The sequence below is a fragment of the Leopardus geoffroyi genome, chromosome B4 (genome assembly GCF_018350155.1).
Source record: "Leopardus geoffroyi isolate Oge1 chromosome B4, O.geoffroyi_Oge1_pat1.0, whole genome shotgun sequence".
Lineage (NCBI taxonomy): Eukaryota > Metazoa > Chordata > Mammalia > Carnivora > Felidae > Leopardus > Leopardus geoffroyi.
In genome coordinates this window covers 53,942,497-53,961,455 of record NC_059341.1, presented here as the reverse complement: position 1 = coordinate 53,961,455, position 18,959 = coordinate 53,942,497, and the positions used below count along the sequence as shown (strand labels likewise).

Genomic DNA, 18,959 nt, shown 5'->3' with positions numbered 1-18,959 from the left:
CATTAAAAGTTTCTTGCAAATTTAAGGGTTACTTATGTTGGAGATGATCAGTCTTGTGTTAGAAGACATTTTGTCAACAAATGGCAAATATACAATTTAAAAATAATTTTTTTCTATGTTTTCTTATATTCTTTTCTCCCTAGATGTTTCTGTTGGCAATAACATGTGCATTTGTATCCAAAACACTATCTGGATCTTATATGAATTCCATGCTCACACAAATAGAGAGACAATTCAACATTCCTACATCTCTACTTGGATTTATTAACGGGAGCTTTGAGATTGGTATGAATTATTTTTGTATACTCCTTTTTATATTTTATCTATAAAGCTAGTCTGAATTTTATTCTCCTCATTTGCAATTTTAGGCCATCTAATTTTACTGAATAATATGTTTTCCAAAATGGATGAATAGCCTTGTTAACTTTGGATTATGCTTAGAAACAATTCATTTAAATATTATCTCCCAAATAACACCTAAGTATTGCCACATATCCCACCACTGGACTTTTTATTCTAATAGTTTTTTGGTTAGCTAGGATAAGTAGCAGAGTATTTAAATTTTTTAAATTTAATCTATCATTTGAGAATTCTTAAAAGCTCTATCTTCCTATTTAGAAGACATATGTCATGGAAAACAGAAGAATATGTTTTCCAAAGGAAACATGAATATTTTTATTTTCCTGCTGTTTCTGGGAGGTTAACAATTCTTCTAAGTGCAGAAGGAAGAAGAAACTGTTTTTCGCATCTCCCTGAATTTATTTCAGAAACAGACTCTAGGAAGGAATAAAGTCTGTTCTTACTCTCTGAATTTTGTGGAGGACTGGGAAGATGTGAACATAGGGGAGGACTGAGGAAGAGAAAGATTTCTCTTGTAAACAAAGCTACATAGAAATACGAATGCCATTCTTTTACAGCTTTAGAGTGACTTCTATTTCCTCCAAGGTGAACTTTGCTTTCAATATACTTAATATCTGGAAGAAAAATCAGGATTGAGGGGAGGCAAAACTGAAACAGGTGATGCTTGATTGTATATTCTAGCACTTAACTCCCTGAAACTAAACTCGGCACCACCTGTGTGCTGGATCCTGGTGATGGAGTTAGATACAACTCTTTATATAGCCCTGCCTAGACTGTGCTCACAGTCAAATGGAGGGCATAGAGACACAATAATAATTTTAATTGAATGCAGTACATTTGGTGACATAGATAGATGCAAGGTCCTATAGAAACAAACAGCAGGGACATAGCCTTACTGAGGGAAGATCTTGACAGATGAGTAAAAAGTTGTCTAGGTGAAGAAACAGGGTTAGATGAGCATGAAGGGAATTCCAATAGAAAAAGAAGCATAAGGGTGAGTCAGAGTAGTAATTTGTGTGGGGAGTAACATTCAGCCCAATATTGTTGACCCACAAAGCTTATGTGGGAATTATTAAGATATGAGTCTGGAGAAATGGGCAGGGGTGAGAAATGGAATATGGTTGGTCTTCTGTGCTTATTACGGCACTTGCATGAAATAAAAACTATAACAGTAAAAAGGGAAAAAAAGGTAAAAAGAAACCCGGTTTTATTTGAATAAAGTTACCAAAATATTAAAACAACCTGCCATATAATAATATTTGTGCTTGCCAACACACTAAATATAATATCTACCTTAATTTTGAAGTAATGAGTAGTGTCAATATTTTGAGGTATCTACAACAATGTAATGTCATATGCAAATATCTATAACTTTTATTGGTGACAATCTGTGACAAAATTGTAGGTACTGTTAAGGCTACCATAGTTTGCTTCTACTCTCAGTATCAAAGAAAATGCTAACATAACTTTAATTATAAGTTAGTGAAAATAAAGATGCATTTTTTTTTCTCACTCAAGATCATAGAACCCCTGATTTCTATCCATGGACTCCATGGGTGTTTGTTTATATATGGCAGGTTAGGCGGGCCTATTTAAAACAAAGGTCAGATGGGGTGCCTGGATGGCTCAGCCAGTTGAGCCTCTGACTTGGGCTCAAGTCATGATCTTGCAGTTTGTGAGTTTGAGCCCCACATTGGACTTGCTGCTATCAGCACAGAACTTGCTTCAGATCTTCTGTCCTCTCCACCCCCTGTCCCTCCTCCACTCCTACTTGAGCTCTCTCTCTCTAAGATAAATAAAATATTAAAAAAAATTAAAGGTCAAATTTGCTTTCTAGCAGGGCCATGCTTGTGGCTGTGTTGGAGATAGATTTGAAGGTGGCCAGCCAGCCAGAGAGGATTCTAGCATGGCAAAAGCACAAGAGAGAGCTATCTGGATCTGAGTCACCGATCATGCTGGTAGGAATAGAAAGAAGAGAGTGACCTAAGAAATATTTAGGAGTTAAATTCCTGAGAACTTAGTGACAGATTGGATGTGGTGGATGAGAAAAGTAGGCATCCCCAGATTTACAGCTTGGGTAGTAGAGTGGATAATGGGGAAGGGGGACAAGATTGTGGTAGTGGCTATGGGAATGATGACGAGTTCTGTTTAGGAAAATTGTGGTAGTAGCAGTGAGATTTTGAGTAGTGATGTCCATGTTGCAGTTATAGGAGTTGGAAGCATTGGAGGAACTGTCTGAGCTGGAGGAACTGATTAGTGAGTAAACAGGTGGTTGTTAAAACTAGACAACAGATGAGGCTATTTAAGAAGAGGGTATACAGTGACAAATACCATGGGCAGAGTGCATCCTTGAGGTACACCAATATTTCATCAACAGGTGGAAGAAAGTAACCCACGAAAGTGTTAAGAGAAGAAATAGAGAATTAAGAGGGGAAACAGGAGAGAAGGTATAGATACCAAGGGAGTACAAGTTCCCAAAATAAAAATTTCTCAACGGTCTAAAAAGCATTAAAAAATATCCCATTAGATAAGGATAGAAAAATATTCCCTGGGTTTTATGAGATAATTGATGATCTTTGCCAGGGCATGTTTAGCTGCATAGTGGATATACAAGCTAGGAGGCAGAGAGAGAGAGAGCAGTGACTTTGGGAAAGAACAAGAGGGAAAGAAGTGGAATCTGCATCAGTTTGGAGAGAAACTAGAGAACATCTGTAATTAAAATGCATCAGAGAGGGAGACACTTAACATATACAAGAGAGATTATAATTAGTGGAGTAAGTTGTTGGAGGGAATGGAAGTGCCCAGGTTGTGTGTTAGTCTGTGGATGGTAGGATGGGCACCACAACCTCTGAAACAGAAGGAAAGTGGTAAGGCCATAACCTGGGAACTGGACTGCCCCAAATTTCTTGACAAAGTAGAAAGTATTAACTATGGAAAGTGAGTGGTGATAGGTGGCTTGAGAGCAATGATGCAGATCTGAAATAATCGCTGAAGAGAAAAGGAGAGGTAATTTACAGATGCCAATAAATGTATTACTTTGCTTACCTTTCCTCAGTAATGTTTATAGATAGCATTCTCCATACCCTTGACAAAATCTTATCTGTCCTTTCCTATTCCCTTTCATGGTAATTATTTTATTGACAGAGAAATGCAATTTGAAATATCAGCTTACCCTTATGTGGAGTGAAGTCTCTTCCTTTCTTCTCCTTTCAAAAATCGATATGGATTTCAAACTGTGGCTTTCTAGAGATGATACTGTCAACATGGATGACTTTGATGATGGGAATTTTAGAGACTTAGGTAGGACAAGGTGGTTGCACTTGGTGAGGCACTGTCCATATAAAATAATGTAGGCACTGACATTTCTTTTACTTACAAGGCAGACTAGAGAGAAACAGATATGGAAAGAAAAGTTTTCAAAATATACATTACTACATAGAAAACTATTAACAAATTGAAGGAAAGTTTTTAAAACTTTTATAATTCTTGAGCTCATCATAGAGGTTTTCCTTATGCATAATAAGATCAGGGAAAATATTGATTACTGAATTTAAGATGTATGATATGAGAACTTCCTCATGTGTTTGGTTCTTTTGACCCTTTACACCATACTTATCAAGGACCTGTTCATCAGAATGAGGCCTCCCCAATTAGTTTCTTTATCCTTAAACTTCATTTTAAGACATGTGGATAAATTTTTCATTGAATTATTTACTCCTCAAAGCAAATGTTATTTCTAAAACTCAGTGGAGAAGTGGGTATCTACTCTTTCTTACTTCTAAGGAGAGAAAAACAAACATAGATCTCTGGCTTGATTATATTGACCAATACAAAGTTATATCTAAACAATGAGTTATAAAACATATATATATCTGAATTTGACTTTTGCTTCTCTTTTCCGACATAGGAAAACATTATAATATTCTCTGGAGCAGGAATGGAGGGAAAGACCAGAGGTGACACATCTAAGACTAGATAATAACACACAGAGTCTTTAACATCTCTCAGAACTATCCTTCAATCCCTTCTACTCACTTCTCTTCTGCTGTTCTCTTTAACCGTTGGGGTTCCACAGATACCTGTTTGTGTATTTGTCGACATTGTAAAACAGAGTCCTTCTTCAAGGCAAGAATTGTGTCTTATTCATTTATTGTTTCATGCATCCCTAGTACCAGTTCTAGTATTTGGAATAGGTTTTCTAAAAGAAATGCTAGATAGTAAATGATTGAATGAAGATAAGATATTGTTCATGCTTAATTGAAATATTCATTTCAATATCAATTTTTTCCTAGGAAATCTTTTGTTGATTATCTTTGTGAGTTATTTTGGAACCAAATTACATAGACCTATACTGATTGGTGTTGGATGTGTGGTTATGGGTCTAGGGTGTTTCTTACAATCTCTACCTCATTTCCTCATGGAGCGGTAAGTACTCAAGTTTCTGATTATTTCATAGATTCAACTTTGGACTGTATGGAATGAAACTTGAAATTTCCTTTCTAGGAGTAAAGTTTCCTAAAAGCACAGAACACTGCAATGGGAACTGGAAGATGCAGATTCCATTCCACTGGTCCATTGGGCTCTTGGCTGCCTCACTTCATTTATATAGTCATATTTTGTCCATATATGAAATACAAATTTGGGATTTTATGGAGTGAAGTCTGATGAAATGATTTTTAGGACCAGGCAAAATTATCATATTGCACAAAGAGTTGTCCCCTGCCCCTTCACCATTGTCCATATTACTGGTTTTGAAGAGAAGTTACTTGCAATTCTTTTAGTTCTTTCTTCTTCAATTTGCCTCCATAGTTCTAAGTAAATATTTAACCTTTTAGTTTTAATACTTTCATGTTATGTCATATATGTTGATATCTTACTATAAAATTATATTCACTATTTCCATGTGGATGATTATGTAAGTATCTTTCACTACTGAACCATGCTATTATTTTCTTTTAATATTTTTCATTTTTATTGGACTTCATAATTGCTCCTTTTTTATTTGGTTCATTTTCTTTTTATCTCTCACTAATCATCAGCAAACTCTCCACTGGCAGGGCAACATCTCAAAATACTCATACATATCACAAGTTTTCATTTTTGCCTTAGAGATACCTCTATGTCACCAATTCTCCATTTTCAGTCTGAACTGGAATCTCCTTAGGCTTGGTGCATGGCTCCTTCCTTGAAATTTTTCTTCACCATTATCCTTGGGAATTTGCTTTGCCTCTTTCCTGTATTCAGTTAACTTAGATCCTGGATATCATATCTTCTACTTTTTTACTCACTCCTTTTTTTGGAAAACATAATCTAATAGGTTTCTGAGAAAATGTGTAAGAGACATAAAAATTTTAAGACCTTGAACATTTGGACTTCTACTCTCACACCTGATTAATATTCTGGTTGATATAAAATTCTAGGTTGGAAATATTTTCCTATGGATTTTGAAGACATTGTTCCAATGTTTTCTAGTTTACAGTAGTACTGTTGAGAATCTTGTGCCACTCTAATCCCCGTGACCAGTTCCTTTTCTCTGGGAGCTATTGGGATTTTCTTTTAAGCTACAGAGTCTGGATTCATGATAATTGTCTTAGTATAAATCCTTTTCCTCCATCATGCTAGGTGTATTCAATCTGGGCATTTGGAGAATTTGTATTGTTTCTTTGATAATATGCCCCCTCCCCATTTTCTCTTTCTAGAACTTCTACTGCTTGAATTCTGCATATCCTGTTATATATTTCTCATCATTTTCTCCAATTTTCTATCTTCTTGTCTTTTTGTTACTTTTTGGGAGATTTCTTTAACTTTATCTTCTAAAGCACTGAATTAATTTCTAACTTTTGCTATCCCATTTTTAATTCCCAAGGACTCTTTTGTTCTTTGTATCTTTTGAAGGAATATTTTGTTCTTCTTTCAAGAATATGATGTCTTTTTCCAACTAAATTTCTTCATCTGTCTTCTTTGTCTCTGCCTTCTCTGAGTGTATAATTATTATTTGTCTCTGTCCTTACTATTATAGGTTTTCCTCATATATCTGGTGGTTCTTGGTTATCTATACATATTTAAGAGAGAGGAATAACACAAGCTACCTGGAACTTCTGTGTATGTGTGTAAGACTTCATGGAAAATTTCTTTGTAGGGTGATTGTACATGGCCTGGCTGTGTATTAAGTGACTCATAACCACCCATAAACTACCTTAGGCAGGGATTCTCCAATCTGTTTTCCGGGAGGTAGAAGCTTGGTTACCAGCACATGGGAGTGGAAATCTCACTTTTCAGTGTATGGATTTTTTATTTTTATTTTTTATTTTTTTTTCAACGTTTATTTATTTTTGGGACAGAGAGAGAGCATGAACGGGGGAGGGGCAGAGAGAGAGGGAGACACAGAATCGGAAACAGGCTCCAGGCTCTGAGCCATCAGCCCAGAGCCCGACGCGGGGCTCGAACTCACGGACCGCGAGATCGTGACCTGGCTGAAGTCGGACGCTTAACCGACTGCGCCACCCAGGAGCCCCAGTATATGGATTTTTTAAACCTAATATCCCCAGTTTTTAGTATATCTTCCCTATCCTCAGTGTGTTTATTCAGACTCTAGAGTCAAAAGCCATATTCAGTTGAAATGACAGAGGATGTCTAAAAAGGCTTAACTGCTCCTTATACATACTTGAAAGCAATCCTCTTTTTGGACCATGCATCCTCTCACCTTTAGAAGTATCTTCTTTCTTGACTGAAGCTTTCCAGGGATGTGTGGCATGTGTTCAGTTGCTCTCGTACAGGCAATTACTCAGTTTTATGTTTCTCATATCTACTAATTCAGTGATCATTCATTTATCTACTTTTCCATTTTCAAAATCCTATTAAACTCTCTCTTCTTGTCAGATCTTCCCTTTTCTTTATCCTCATGGCATTATGTCTTTTCCTTTTCTATTTTAAAATCCAGTTACTGCCATTTTGCTGATGTTATGGGAATGAACAGACATGTGATGTGTTATTGGGTTTTAAGTCAATAATCTAAATGAAAAATATATTTTAGCTCTCAGATATTTCTGAAGGGATCAGAGGCATCAAGACAAAGAATATCTACTGTTCTTTTATTTCCTATCATATCCTATCCTGTTCAAGACAATGTTGAGTAATATTCAGCAATTTTGTCATTTCTTTCTATACTCTGCCAAAGGTATTATTATTTATTTTGTCTGAAGCTTCCATGTCTCATGGGACCATGGGTGTGGAAACAGAAGCCTTAGTCCACAGTTCACAGCCAAACTCTATGGGTATGACTGGGCAGTGTTTCTAAGGGGAAGGTATTTTAACCATTTTTATTATGTTCTGTAACATATTAATTAGGACTCTTGGTGACATCCAAGTATAACACTCCTGAGCTCATTTGAAACTCAGAAAGGCAAGTTTTCTTTTGGCTTTCTCTTATCTAATAGAAATATAGAAACCAATCCAGTGTAATTTCTAACAAAGAGAGACTTATCTGGACATATTTCCTCCATTGCTGCAGCATATAATTTACTTTCTGAGAAAGGGCACGTCGATCTTCTGGTAATATGCCTAAGATAAATGGTCACAGCTTATTAACACTTTTGTTTTCATGAGAAGAGAAAAAGTCATTAAATTGTGCTGTCACAGTGTTTAAGATTCTTCTAAAGTCTCTCATGATGGGTAAATGCTTTGTTTCTTTTAGAGGGTTAATGAACAGGTGAAGGAATTATTGTTTGGATTCTCAGAAAGTGAGAGTATATTTCTTATTAGGAAACCTTAGAGAATCCAAAGTTAGAGAACTGCTTTATTGTGCTGTTTTTTCTCTCCCCAAAGCCTTTATCTTCTTAATTATGCTTTGTTGAGTCTATTATTTTTCTTGGTTCTTGTTTCTTATCATACAGTAATTAGTTCCAGGAAATGATCACCTAAAAACCACCAAAGGTCGATGTCAGATGATTTAGAAAGTAGATCATCCACATACAGATAATTGAAAGCTAGCTATCAAGGGATTGTACATTGAGAGTGAGTGGCAAGTTCTTTTCAGTAATATTAATTTATGATGATTAGGTGGCAAAGGCAAAAAGATACTTTCTTTTCTGGATTTGGATGTTGTGTCTTAAGTGAAGCAGGAGTTAATAATCTGCACAATGCTCACATTGTCACCGTTGGCTCCTTAACATCAACATGTTTTCCCTGTGTTCATACAGATATGAATATGAATCTACAGTTTCAGTTTCAGGCAATTTGTCCTCAAACAGTTTCTTGTGTATGGAAAATGGAACCCAGATTATCAGACCAACAGAAGATCCATCAGGTTGTCCACTTCATTGTATTGCTTTCTGTTCAGTGAATTTGTAACTGAACACTTTCTGCTGGGGGGCTTTGAATGTTATTAAGTGTGGCTAAGTAAGCAAGTAAATGAACAAAACATATTTTATTTTTTTCAGGGATTTTGGAGGAGATCGTGGAGGGGATTAGGAATGGCTTATATCCATTGGCTTATATCCATCCAATAACATTATAAAATGTTATTCCTCTTATATTTGAATATATTTAATAACAATGCCTTATCTATTCTTTGAAATGGTTATTTAAAAATAAGCCGAAGACATCCATTCGAGGACCACTTAGAGTTAATTCCACAGAGGAAAACACGTTAGAAAGATGGATTTATGCTGATGATTTGTAAATGAATAATAGAGATAGAAACAAAAAGATTTGTGTTATATCACTGATCTTCTATGGCAGAGAAAGGAAGCAAGTATGCTCTAACTCTGATTTACTCTATTCTCTTTCTGCTGAACTAGGAACTTGTCTTTCTGCCCTACTTCTTCCTCCCTACCAGAGATACTACTTTACAGTCTGACACAATAGTGGTGCTTCTTCTGGCTTCCTGCAATCCCAGGCACCAACATGCCAGCTTCTGCTCCTTCATATGCTAAGAGACAAACAAACAAACAAAACCAAAACAGTGACATCAAGAGTGGCCTATATACTCTTCTTTTGCCAAAGACTGACTAGGTCCTATTTTCTATTTTTTTCTTTAAATATGCATTGTAGTGGATGAATAAAAATTCTTTGATCACCAGATATTTTATATTTTGCCCTGTGGTAGGCCTAGAGTTTGACTATGACCTCTAGATACAACTTGCTATTCTCACCACAGAAAAAAATTATGAATACCCAGAAATTGACATTATGATTTTCTGGACTAGGAATGACTGAGAGATAGACATATAGATAGATATATAGATAGATATTTCCAGGCCCAGCTGTGCTCAGGACCCTCACATCTTTGGGTACCCAGCCAGATTATAGAAGATGAAAATAAGTTGTCATTCACTTTCCTGAACATGACCCTACAGAGTGTCCTCCTGGCTTGGTAGCTATTTTGGCTTAGAAAAGAATTGGCTGTTTTCAGACATGTGCTTATCTTCATCCCTTTCAATAACCTTCGGCCTAATCTTTATTATTCTACTAAGCAGTGCTGCCAAGGATTGGGGTGGATTTCTTTGTTAAAAGATTATTTGGCGGTTATAGTAAACAGTAGGTTCTATAGAGAAAATGTGATTACTACCAGTTAAATATTTTTAGTTTCTGTGAAGTGGTTAGAGCTGTAGAGAATTAAAACTTCAGTGAGATTATTATTTAAATCATATAGTATCAGTTCTAGGGAGAGATATTTGTAGGTTTATTTTCTCTTCCCAAAGTTAGTGTAGAAATCGGACAGCTCTCATAGTAGCTAACTGGGTCTAGTAGCTAGTGGCAAACTGTTTCTTTGGAGGGAAAAATAGTTCTGGTTTTTAGTGTTTGTCAATTTCCGTCAAATACTGCCATCAAACTGCCAATATGTTGTCACTAAATACTAAACTGAAGAGAGATGTGTATACTACTCATCTCTCCCAACCTAGTAGTAACTGGCTCCAATATACCATTTATATTTGCCATACCTAAGTACACTGTCAGAAAATGCAACTGGAATGGCCCAATGATTCACTGCTGACATAGTAATAAAAGTAATTGAGAAGATGCCATGTCACATAAGAACTGTGAAATGTTTAACAAAAATTTAGAAGTATTACCAATACTTTACTACCAAACCATGAATACAATGTATCTTTTTTCTTTTAATACAGAGTGTGTGAAAGAAGTTAAATCATTAATGTGGATGTATGTACTAGTAGGCAATATTATACGTGGAATTGGTGAAACTCCCATCATGCCTTTGGGTATTTCCTACATAGAAGATTTTGCCAAATCTGAAAACTCTCCTTTATATATTGGTGAGTTTGAAAATCTGCCTTAGCCTCCTTTTAGGAAAGTAAGTTTCTTAAGGGTGGATATCAGTTATTTGGAGTCAGTGATTTCCAGAATGACGAGCAAAGTACCTCGGCACAGCTGGCCATCAATGACAGTTTGCTGAATGGAGCAATTACATGCTAACTCCAAATAAGCCACTTTGCTAATTCTGCTTCTTTCTATTGAAAATACTACTAATCTAGTGCCCCAGGAGTTCTCTTTGATTCGTCCATTTCTTTGGCACCACTCTACATCAAATATATTAAGTGATTTACCAATATTTTCTTTAAAATGTCCCTTATTATTCAAAACCTTTCTTACAATTTTCATTACCTCTATTTTTTGTTCAGGTCTTCATTACTCCATCTGTAGATTATTATAACATCTCCATTGGTCATTTTATTGCTAGGATTTTTAGTATCAATTTCTTATCAATGTTTTTGCAGTACAATTTTCTCAAACATTGTTTTGATTATGTCTTCTCTACCAGTTTATATAACATACTGGCTTTTTATTTACTATCTCTGATCTCTCCACTTATTACAGCTCTGTACTCTACTTAGTTTATTTAGTTTTTTGTATAGTTTCTCTTCATCACAGTTTCTCCATGCTAGTCAGATTTTTCAGGTTCTTCACAAATCTCTGGTTCATATTCTTGGTTGTGTTTCTGAAAATTTTCTTTTCTAAAATTGATCAGTGTCATCTCCGACAATAACCAATTTAAGATCTACCCTCCTAGGTTGTCTTCCAATCTCCTAAATAGTCTTCATTTATTATGAATAACTTATTTATATTTTTTAGTTATTCCATCTGTTGTTAGCATAAAAGCATAACTTTTAGCACAGGAACAATTTTGCCATTACTGTAGACATATCTTTTAAAAACTGGCAATGTCAAAGAAGGTCAAAGAAGACAGGAACAGAGCTACACATAATTGGAAAACATCAAAATATTTACAGATCCTTTACCCCAACGAACCTTTGGCACTTTTTGATGATGCACTGATTTTGCAATAACTTTTTTCAATGTTTTTCTTTTTGGTACTTTCAAATCCCTTCACATACTTATCTTGAAAGAATACAAATGCTTGCCTGTAATAAATTAATGAATACCTTTTTATATGTATTTCTTTATTCAATAAATACTAGGATGTATATTATATAGAAATAACTGTGACAAGGGCGCCTGGGTGGCGCAGTCGGTTAAGCATCCGACTTCAGCCAGGTCATGATCTCGCGGTCCGTGAGTTCGAGCCCCGCGTCAGGCTCTGGGCTGATGGCTCAGAGCCTGGAGCCTGTTTCCGATTCTGTGTCTCCCTCTCTCTCTGCCCCTCCCCCGTTCATGCTCTGTCTCTCTCTGTCCCAAAAATAAATAAACGTTGAAAAAAATTTTTTTTTAAAGAAATAACTGTGATAATATCTATATGTTCTAAGGTCAATAAGACAGTCCATATAAGGTTTAGTATATAAATAGCTACATAATTATAAATCAATCGAATTTGATAAATATCTCTGTGTAGTTAATTTTTTTTAAATAGACTTAAAAATTAAATAAGTAAATGTGCGTGTGCATGTAATTAAATAACTATAAATCAGTTAGCTATACAATTGAGGAAAATACTTCCATGTATGGCTCTGAAGTTTAGAAGAGAACATAAAATCTAGAAATGAATTTTGAGAATCCTATATAGAGAAAATAAATTAAGAGGGAGAAATGAGTTTTCCAAAGGAAGCCATATATATAGTGAGAAATCCGACATTAAAATACTAGAGAAAACTTTTAGTTAGTGAGTAGAATATAAAGAAGAAAAAGCAGGGGCACTTGGGTGGCTTAGTTGGCTAAGTGTCCGACTTCAGCTTAGGTAATGATCTCAGGGTCCATGAGTTCAAGCTCCACATCAGGCTGTTTGCTGACAGCTCAGAGCCTGGAACCTCCTCTGGATTCTGTGTCTCCCTCTCTCTCTGACCCTCTCCTGCTCACACTCTGCCTCTCTCTCTCTCTCTCTCTCTCATATAAATAAACATTAAACATTTTTAATAAAAAAAAAGAAAGAAGAAAAAGCAAAGGAGTGGTCACATGGGGAGAAAGTAAAACAATAAAGGCATAGTTTCATGAAAGTATTAGGAGGAAATGTCAAAAGAGGAGCTAGCAAGCAATGTCAAATAACATGAAGACTAGGAGGATGGAGACCAGAAAAGGACACCGAATTAGTGACAGAAATAACACTGGTCTTGCCTGCAAGTGCTTTGAGAAGAATGTGGAAGGATTTGGGTAGATTCAGTGAGTGGGGAGGCCATAAGTGTAGAGTGTAGTGAAAGGAAAGAAAGCAGGGTAGATGTGAGATAGTATAACCAGAGGGTAGGAGAGATTGAACAAACACAAATAAAGCCATGTTTAATTGAGCAAGATCTCTGAGAAGATAGAAGGGGATGATGTCAAGAAATGTGTGTATACTGGGTGGGCTAGCCTATGGAACTGTGGAGAAGGCAGAGACACTGGTGGAGACATATTTTTTTTTTAATTTTTTTTTCAACGTTTATTTATTTTTGGGACAGAGACAGACAGAGCATGAACAGGGGAGGGGCAGAGAGAGAGGGAGACACAGAATCGGAAACAGGCTCCAGGCTCTGAGCCATCAGCCCAGAGCCTGACGCGGGGCTCGAACTCACGGACCGCGAGATCGTGACCTGGCTGAAGTCGGACGCTTAACCGACTGCGCCACCCAGGCGCCCCATTGGTGGAGACATATTTTGAAGTAAGGAGGAACAAAGTTGAAGAAGGTCATGTCTTGGTTTTCAGGAGCTGCGAGAGCTCAGCCTTGATTCTGAATTGTAGATATGCTAAGAGCTAATTGATGAAATTCCAGATGAGTAAGCAGTCGCGAGGAAAGAGGGGACTGATGAGTATGGAAGATAATGTGGAGAGTAAGAAAGGAGATCATGATGAAAGTGAAGAGAAGGATCAGTGACAGTGAGGACACAGCCAGAGGAGGCTTCAAGTTGGAGACGTGAGAGTAAAGCTTTCCTGAGGAATATGCCACAAGAAATTTACAGGGTGTTACTTTAGAATTCCTCCAAAAATGTGCCTATAGAAAGCAGTAAAAGAATCTTGCTCTGTATTGTGGCTTTGTCAACAGCACGATCCCAGCCTATGCTGCCACAGCAGATTTTACCTGCAATTCATCATGAAAGAGAATTTAGAGGCCTAGAGAATGCAGTTTTACATTTTGAGGCTCTTTTTTTCCACATTTACAGAACAAACTTGTTACTTATATGTACACTAAGCTTCATTTTCTTACAAACTGGAAGTTTAAGGCAAACATATCTGAGGCAAAAACAAGTCAGGCTCTAGACTTATGGAATTAGGACTCTTTATGGGGGTATATAACTATATTATAACTTTATATTTTCATTTATTTTTAGGGTTTGTAGAAACAGGAGCTATCATTGGTCCTTTGTTTGGACTTTCATTAGCATCATTCTGTGCCAATGTTTATGTTGACACTGGATCTGTGAACACAGGTAATTCAATACGATTATTTACAGTATCAATAGTAACAGAAAGTAACATCAGTTGTTATCACAGTTAGTTGTTGCCTTATTTGACCCTTGGTTAGGTAAATTGATTCCACTTTTCAGGTTCACAAATTGAAGTGAAAGAGTTTAAAGAATTTTTGAAATATTTCAAACCAGTGATCAGGAAAATAAGTTAAAATGCTGACCTTCAGACTCAAAATCCAGTGCTCTTTCTATGGCACCACAATCACGTTTCTTATTTTCAAGAGATTTAAAGATATAGGTCTGAGATGCTGGAGAGGATGTGGAGAAACGGGAACCCTCTTGCACTGTTGGTGGGAATGCAAATTGGTGCAGCCGCTCTGGAAAGCAGTGTGGAGGTTCCTCAGAAAATTAAAAATAGACCTACCCTATGACCCAGCAATAGCACTGCTAGGAATTTACCCAAGGGATACAGGAGTACTGATGCATAGGGGCACTTGTACCCCAATGTTCATAGCAGCACTCTCAACAATAGCCAAATCATGGAAAGAGCCTAAATGTCCATCAACTGATGAATGGATAAAGAAATTGTGGTTTATATACACAATGGAGTACTACGTGGCAATGAGAAAGAATGAAATATGGCCCTTTGTAGCAACATGGATGGAACTGGAGAGTGTGATGCTAAGTGAAATAAGCCATACAGAGAAAGACAGATACCATATGGTTTCACTCTCATGTGGATCCTGAGAAACTTAACAGAAACCCATGGGGGAGGGGAAGGAAAAAAAAAAAAAGAGGTTAGAGTGGGAGAGAGCCAAAGCATAAGAGACTCTTAAAAACTGAGAACAAACTGAGGGTTGATGGGGGGTGGGAGGGAGGGGAGGGTGGGTGATAGGTATTGAGGAGGACACCTTTTGGGATGAGCACTGGGTGTTGTATGGAAACCAATTTGACAATAAATTTCATATATTGAAAATAAAATAAAATAAAAATTTACTGTTTATATATTCATTAAAAAAATAAAAAAATAAAAAAATAAAGATATAGGTCTGAATTTCTTTTAATCAAATAACCATTCGTTTATAATTAAATAGAGCTTATAGTTATTTAATAAGTATCTACTAATAAGTTCCTTATAGGATAGGCCAGATAAGCAAAATAATTTATTGCTAGACAATACTGTAATACCACATATTGTCAGACAAATGTTATGAATGTCTAAATTGCATACAAATTCTGAACTTGAATAAAACCTGAGAACTGTAATATTAAGAATTTTCTACAGTCCATGAAGGAAATAGTGACAAGCTAACAAAAATGTGTATATTTCTTTACAGATGATCTGACCATAACTCCCACTGATACTCGTTGGGTTGGTGCATGGTGGTTTGGCTTTTTGATTTGTGCAGGAGTGAATGTGCTCACTGCCATTCCGTTTTTCTTTTTGCCCAAATGGCTTCCAAAGGAAGGACTAAAGAGTAATGCAGACATCATTAAAAATGACAAAGAAGAGAAACAAAGAGAAGAGGTCAAGAAGAAAAAGGATGGAATCACTAAAGGCAAATATAAATACTATATAATTTATTTTTTTATTTTATACATATGTGTCTGTATTTCAGTCTAACACTATAACATGCCAGGCTGCATTAAGACAATTTGTCATTAATAGTGAGTAGTCAATAAGGTCTAACTAGTCTGAGTCTTCCTGTGCTACTACATGGAAATAAGTGATATAATTTCAAGACAAATTATCTGCGGTCAGCATTTATATAAAATTTTATATCAATTCAGGCACTAAATAAATAAATAAATCCCCATTTGCCTTTAAAAAATCTATTTTATACAGAACATAAGTCTAATTAAAAAAAAAAAGAAATTCAAACTGAGAACAAAAGGAGGAAAAAATATACACTATTTCAAAGTGTATACTTCTGAAACAAAAACTGTTAGCTTAACTTGAGCTTCCTGGAAGTTAAGGCATAAAAAGAACACATGAAAGGTCATATAATTCTCTATATTTGATACAGAGAGGAATAATAGTTCTTAAAGAGAAACTGTTCTCAAGTAACACATTGCAATTAAAGAAAAACATTCTCATATGATGTATGATACAGTAATACTGAACCACATAGTAGTTCTTTTGCAGCAAGTGCAAGTGCATATTTCATAGAACAGGTTTTTTTTCTTGGATAATCTTCAATAAAAACTCAAAGAATAATTTACAGAAAGTGTTTCTGTGGGAAACTAAGCTAAGGTAGTCTAAGTATTTAGTGTTCAAGAACACTGATTCTCAAACTTGGCCATATATTGGAATTACTTGGGAAATTAGAAAAAAATATTGATGCCTAAAATTCTGTAGTATTCCCAGGTGTGATTTAATTAGTATGAGTTATCACCTGGGCCTTGGAATTCTTAAAGATTGTTCATTTACAAGATGAAGAGAGACTCAGTTTACTTATCTGTAAAATGAGGTAATAATAGTACTTTTAATATAGAGTTGTTGTGTGAGGGTAAAAGGAGTTCTGGCACATATTACTGTTATTACTGCTAATAGTATTAGTGTCATTACTGTTGATGTTGCTACTTCTACTATCACCCATAAATTATAATACCGATTTGCACAGAACTTTTATTAACAATTACACATTAACTTAAGCTAGTATTAAACATAATACTTCTTAGATCATTAGGAGTCAATTCAGAACCTTTAAATTTTCAGAGTGATCATGATTAACAATTCTTTTTGAAAGGCTGACGTGGACTCATAGGGGATTTTAACACAGAATATTGTTTGTGATCTGCAAGGTCCATTTTCAAAACTAGGAAAGAGGTGAGCTTAGTATGAGAGATATAGAAAGGAAATTTGAACTACTGAGACTCATTTACTAGGACAGAGATGTCAACAAACACGTACAACTTAAAAAGCTCCAAAGTGCTCTGAACACAACTCTCTCACCCACCATGTACTTTATTCATATTTGTGATATGAATTCTACAGCTAAAATGGTTTTCTTTGCATTGAGTTGTTCTTCCTTCTCTCCCAATTTATTTGTTATTTGGATTTGACAGTTTATTGAGAAAAAAATACACAATAAGGAAGGAAATCAAGACAAAAAAACATGAAGATAGGAAAAGTGAAAAGTAACTATACATGAGACTTTGATCCCAAAAAGGTGGCAGGGCAACCCAGAATATTTGCAAGAGATGGGCCACAAATTTGGCTTCGAGCTGTGTCAGTCCACACCGACAGGGGAAAGTTTGGGTTATATCATTTACATAACCCTTAGTATGTTGTACCAAATGAATCAAGATCTCAGAGAGTGGGACCTGGGCGTTTGTATCTTAAAAGATCCCCAGGTGATTTCATTGTGTACCCAGTATGAACCACTGGCAGGACCAAAACTGTTGTTCTGAGGAAGAAGAAAAATACCCGGTACTTGATAAAATTATATCCCATGAATACCCACATATATCTTCATTTTGAATGTTGAGGAATGATAATATCAATATTTGAGTGTGAACTTTATCAAGTTGACCTCCTTCTAAACTTTAAAGAACAGAACAAGCATCCTTCATTCTAGATGATCTCTAGAGAAGAGAGGATATTCAGAGAAGGAAAAAGAAGGGAAAAAAAAGGAAATGGTGTGAATGCAGACAATATTTTCCCCAAGACACAATAGTAACTTAATGATGGCAAAACCGTTGTGTTCTGAGCCCTACACAGTCAACTGCATTATTGACTTGCAGAAGGTACCAAAATGATATAGCTTTAGCTTTCAAGAGGTACAAACAAAACAAAACACACATTTAAAAAACAGTATGAGCATTATAAATAGAAAAATGTAATTTGGAAGGGAAGTTGATGTTTTAGAAAAAGTAAATCTTAAAATGCAAAGCCAAGCTAGTATAATACTGCTGTCATTCTTTCATTTCAGATTTTTTGCCATTCATGAAAAGTCTTTTATGCAACCCAGTTTACATGCTTTTCATACTAATAAGTATTATACAGTTCAATGCATTTGTTAATATGTTCACCTTCATGCCCAAATATCTGGAACAGCAACATGGAAAATCAGCTTCAGATGTAATCTTTCTAATTGGTATGTTTATTCTCCTCTATATTAGTAGCCCCACTTGTTTTTTTTTTTTTAACCATGAAATGGTGAACAGTGTGATGATGTGTCTAGGAGACTCCTAAATTGAAATACATTGAGATGTTTCTGTCTCTGGTACATTTCCCCCTTCCATTCTTCTGGGAAATCAACAAAGGGAAGGAAGGAAAGAAGCCAGGAAATCCTGGCTTTTTTTTCTTCTGCTCTCTCTCCAATCAGAATGCAAATTCAAAATATTTGTGGAATTCTTGAGAATGTACAAATTAGAGACAGTTTTTAGGTAGGCAAGCCATTAATATACAAAGGAAACCAATGCTAATTCATCAGGAGTCTGTTTTACTTTTTTAACTCCAGTTTATGAATTCTGTCTCTCCTTAGTTCCCTGGCCCTCTGGTGGTGTCTTTGCAGCACAGGCATTCTTATTTTCCTGTGACCACATTAACTTCGGTGGTATTCCTCCACCTTGGGTTTCTCCTGAGATCTTTTGATTGATCTGAAAAGTGAATTTCTTAGACTACCTGGATCCACGTCACATAGAGTGCTTGTTAGAAGTTCAGATACCTGGCACCCACCTCAGACATACTAAATTAGACAATCTGGTGTGGGACTCTGGAATGGATTTTTAAACACTCTCCCAAGTAGATGTGATATGCTTCTGTGAGAGACCCTGACATTAAGAATACCATCAAGGGCTGTC

The 18,959-nt window shown here is 35.9% G+C and overlaps 1 protein-coding gene across 8 annotated transcripts in view; it reads left to right on the top strand.

Moving 5' to 3' along the window:
• SLCO1A2 (solute carrier organic anion transporter family member 1A2) overlaps positions 1–18,959 on the top strand; it is a 126,400-nt gene that overhangs the window by 78,634 nt on the left and 28,807 nt on the right. For 6 of the 8 annotated variants that reach the window (XM_045463460.1, XM_045463458.1, XM_045463463.1 and 3 more), the window contains 7 exons: positions 144–285; positions 4,653–4,785; positions 8,559–8,665; positions 10,488–10,634; positions 14,073–14,171; positions 15,488–15,709; positions 18,086–18,250. In XM_045463460.1, the coding sequence (XP_045319416.1) occupies positions 144–285; positions 4,653–4,785; positions 8,559–8,665; positions 10,488–10,634; positions 14,073–14,171; positions 15,488–15,709; positions 18,086–18,250 (1,015 nt within the window). Of the gene's footprint in view, positions 1–143; positions 286–4,652; positions 4,786–6,290; positions 6,467–8,554; positions 8,666–9,158; positions 9,373–10,487; positions 10,635–14,072; positions 14,172–15,487; positions 15,710–18,085; positions 18,251–18,959 lie in introns of those variants that run through there. The other 2 variants (XM_045463461.1, XM_045463462.1) reach the window with 2 other exon arrangements.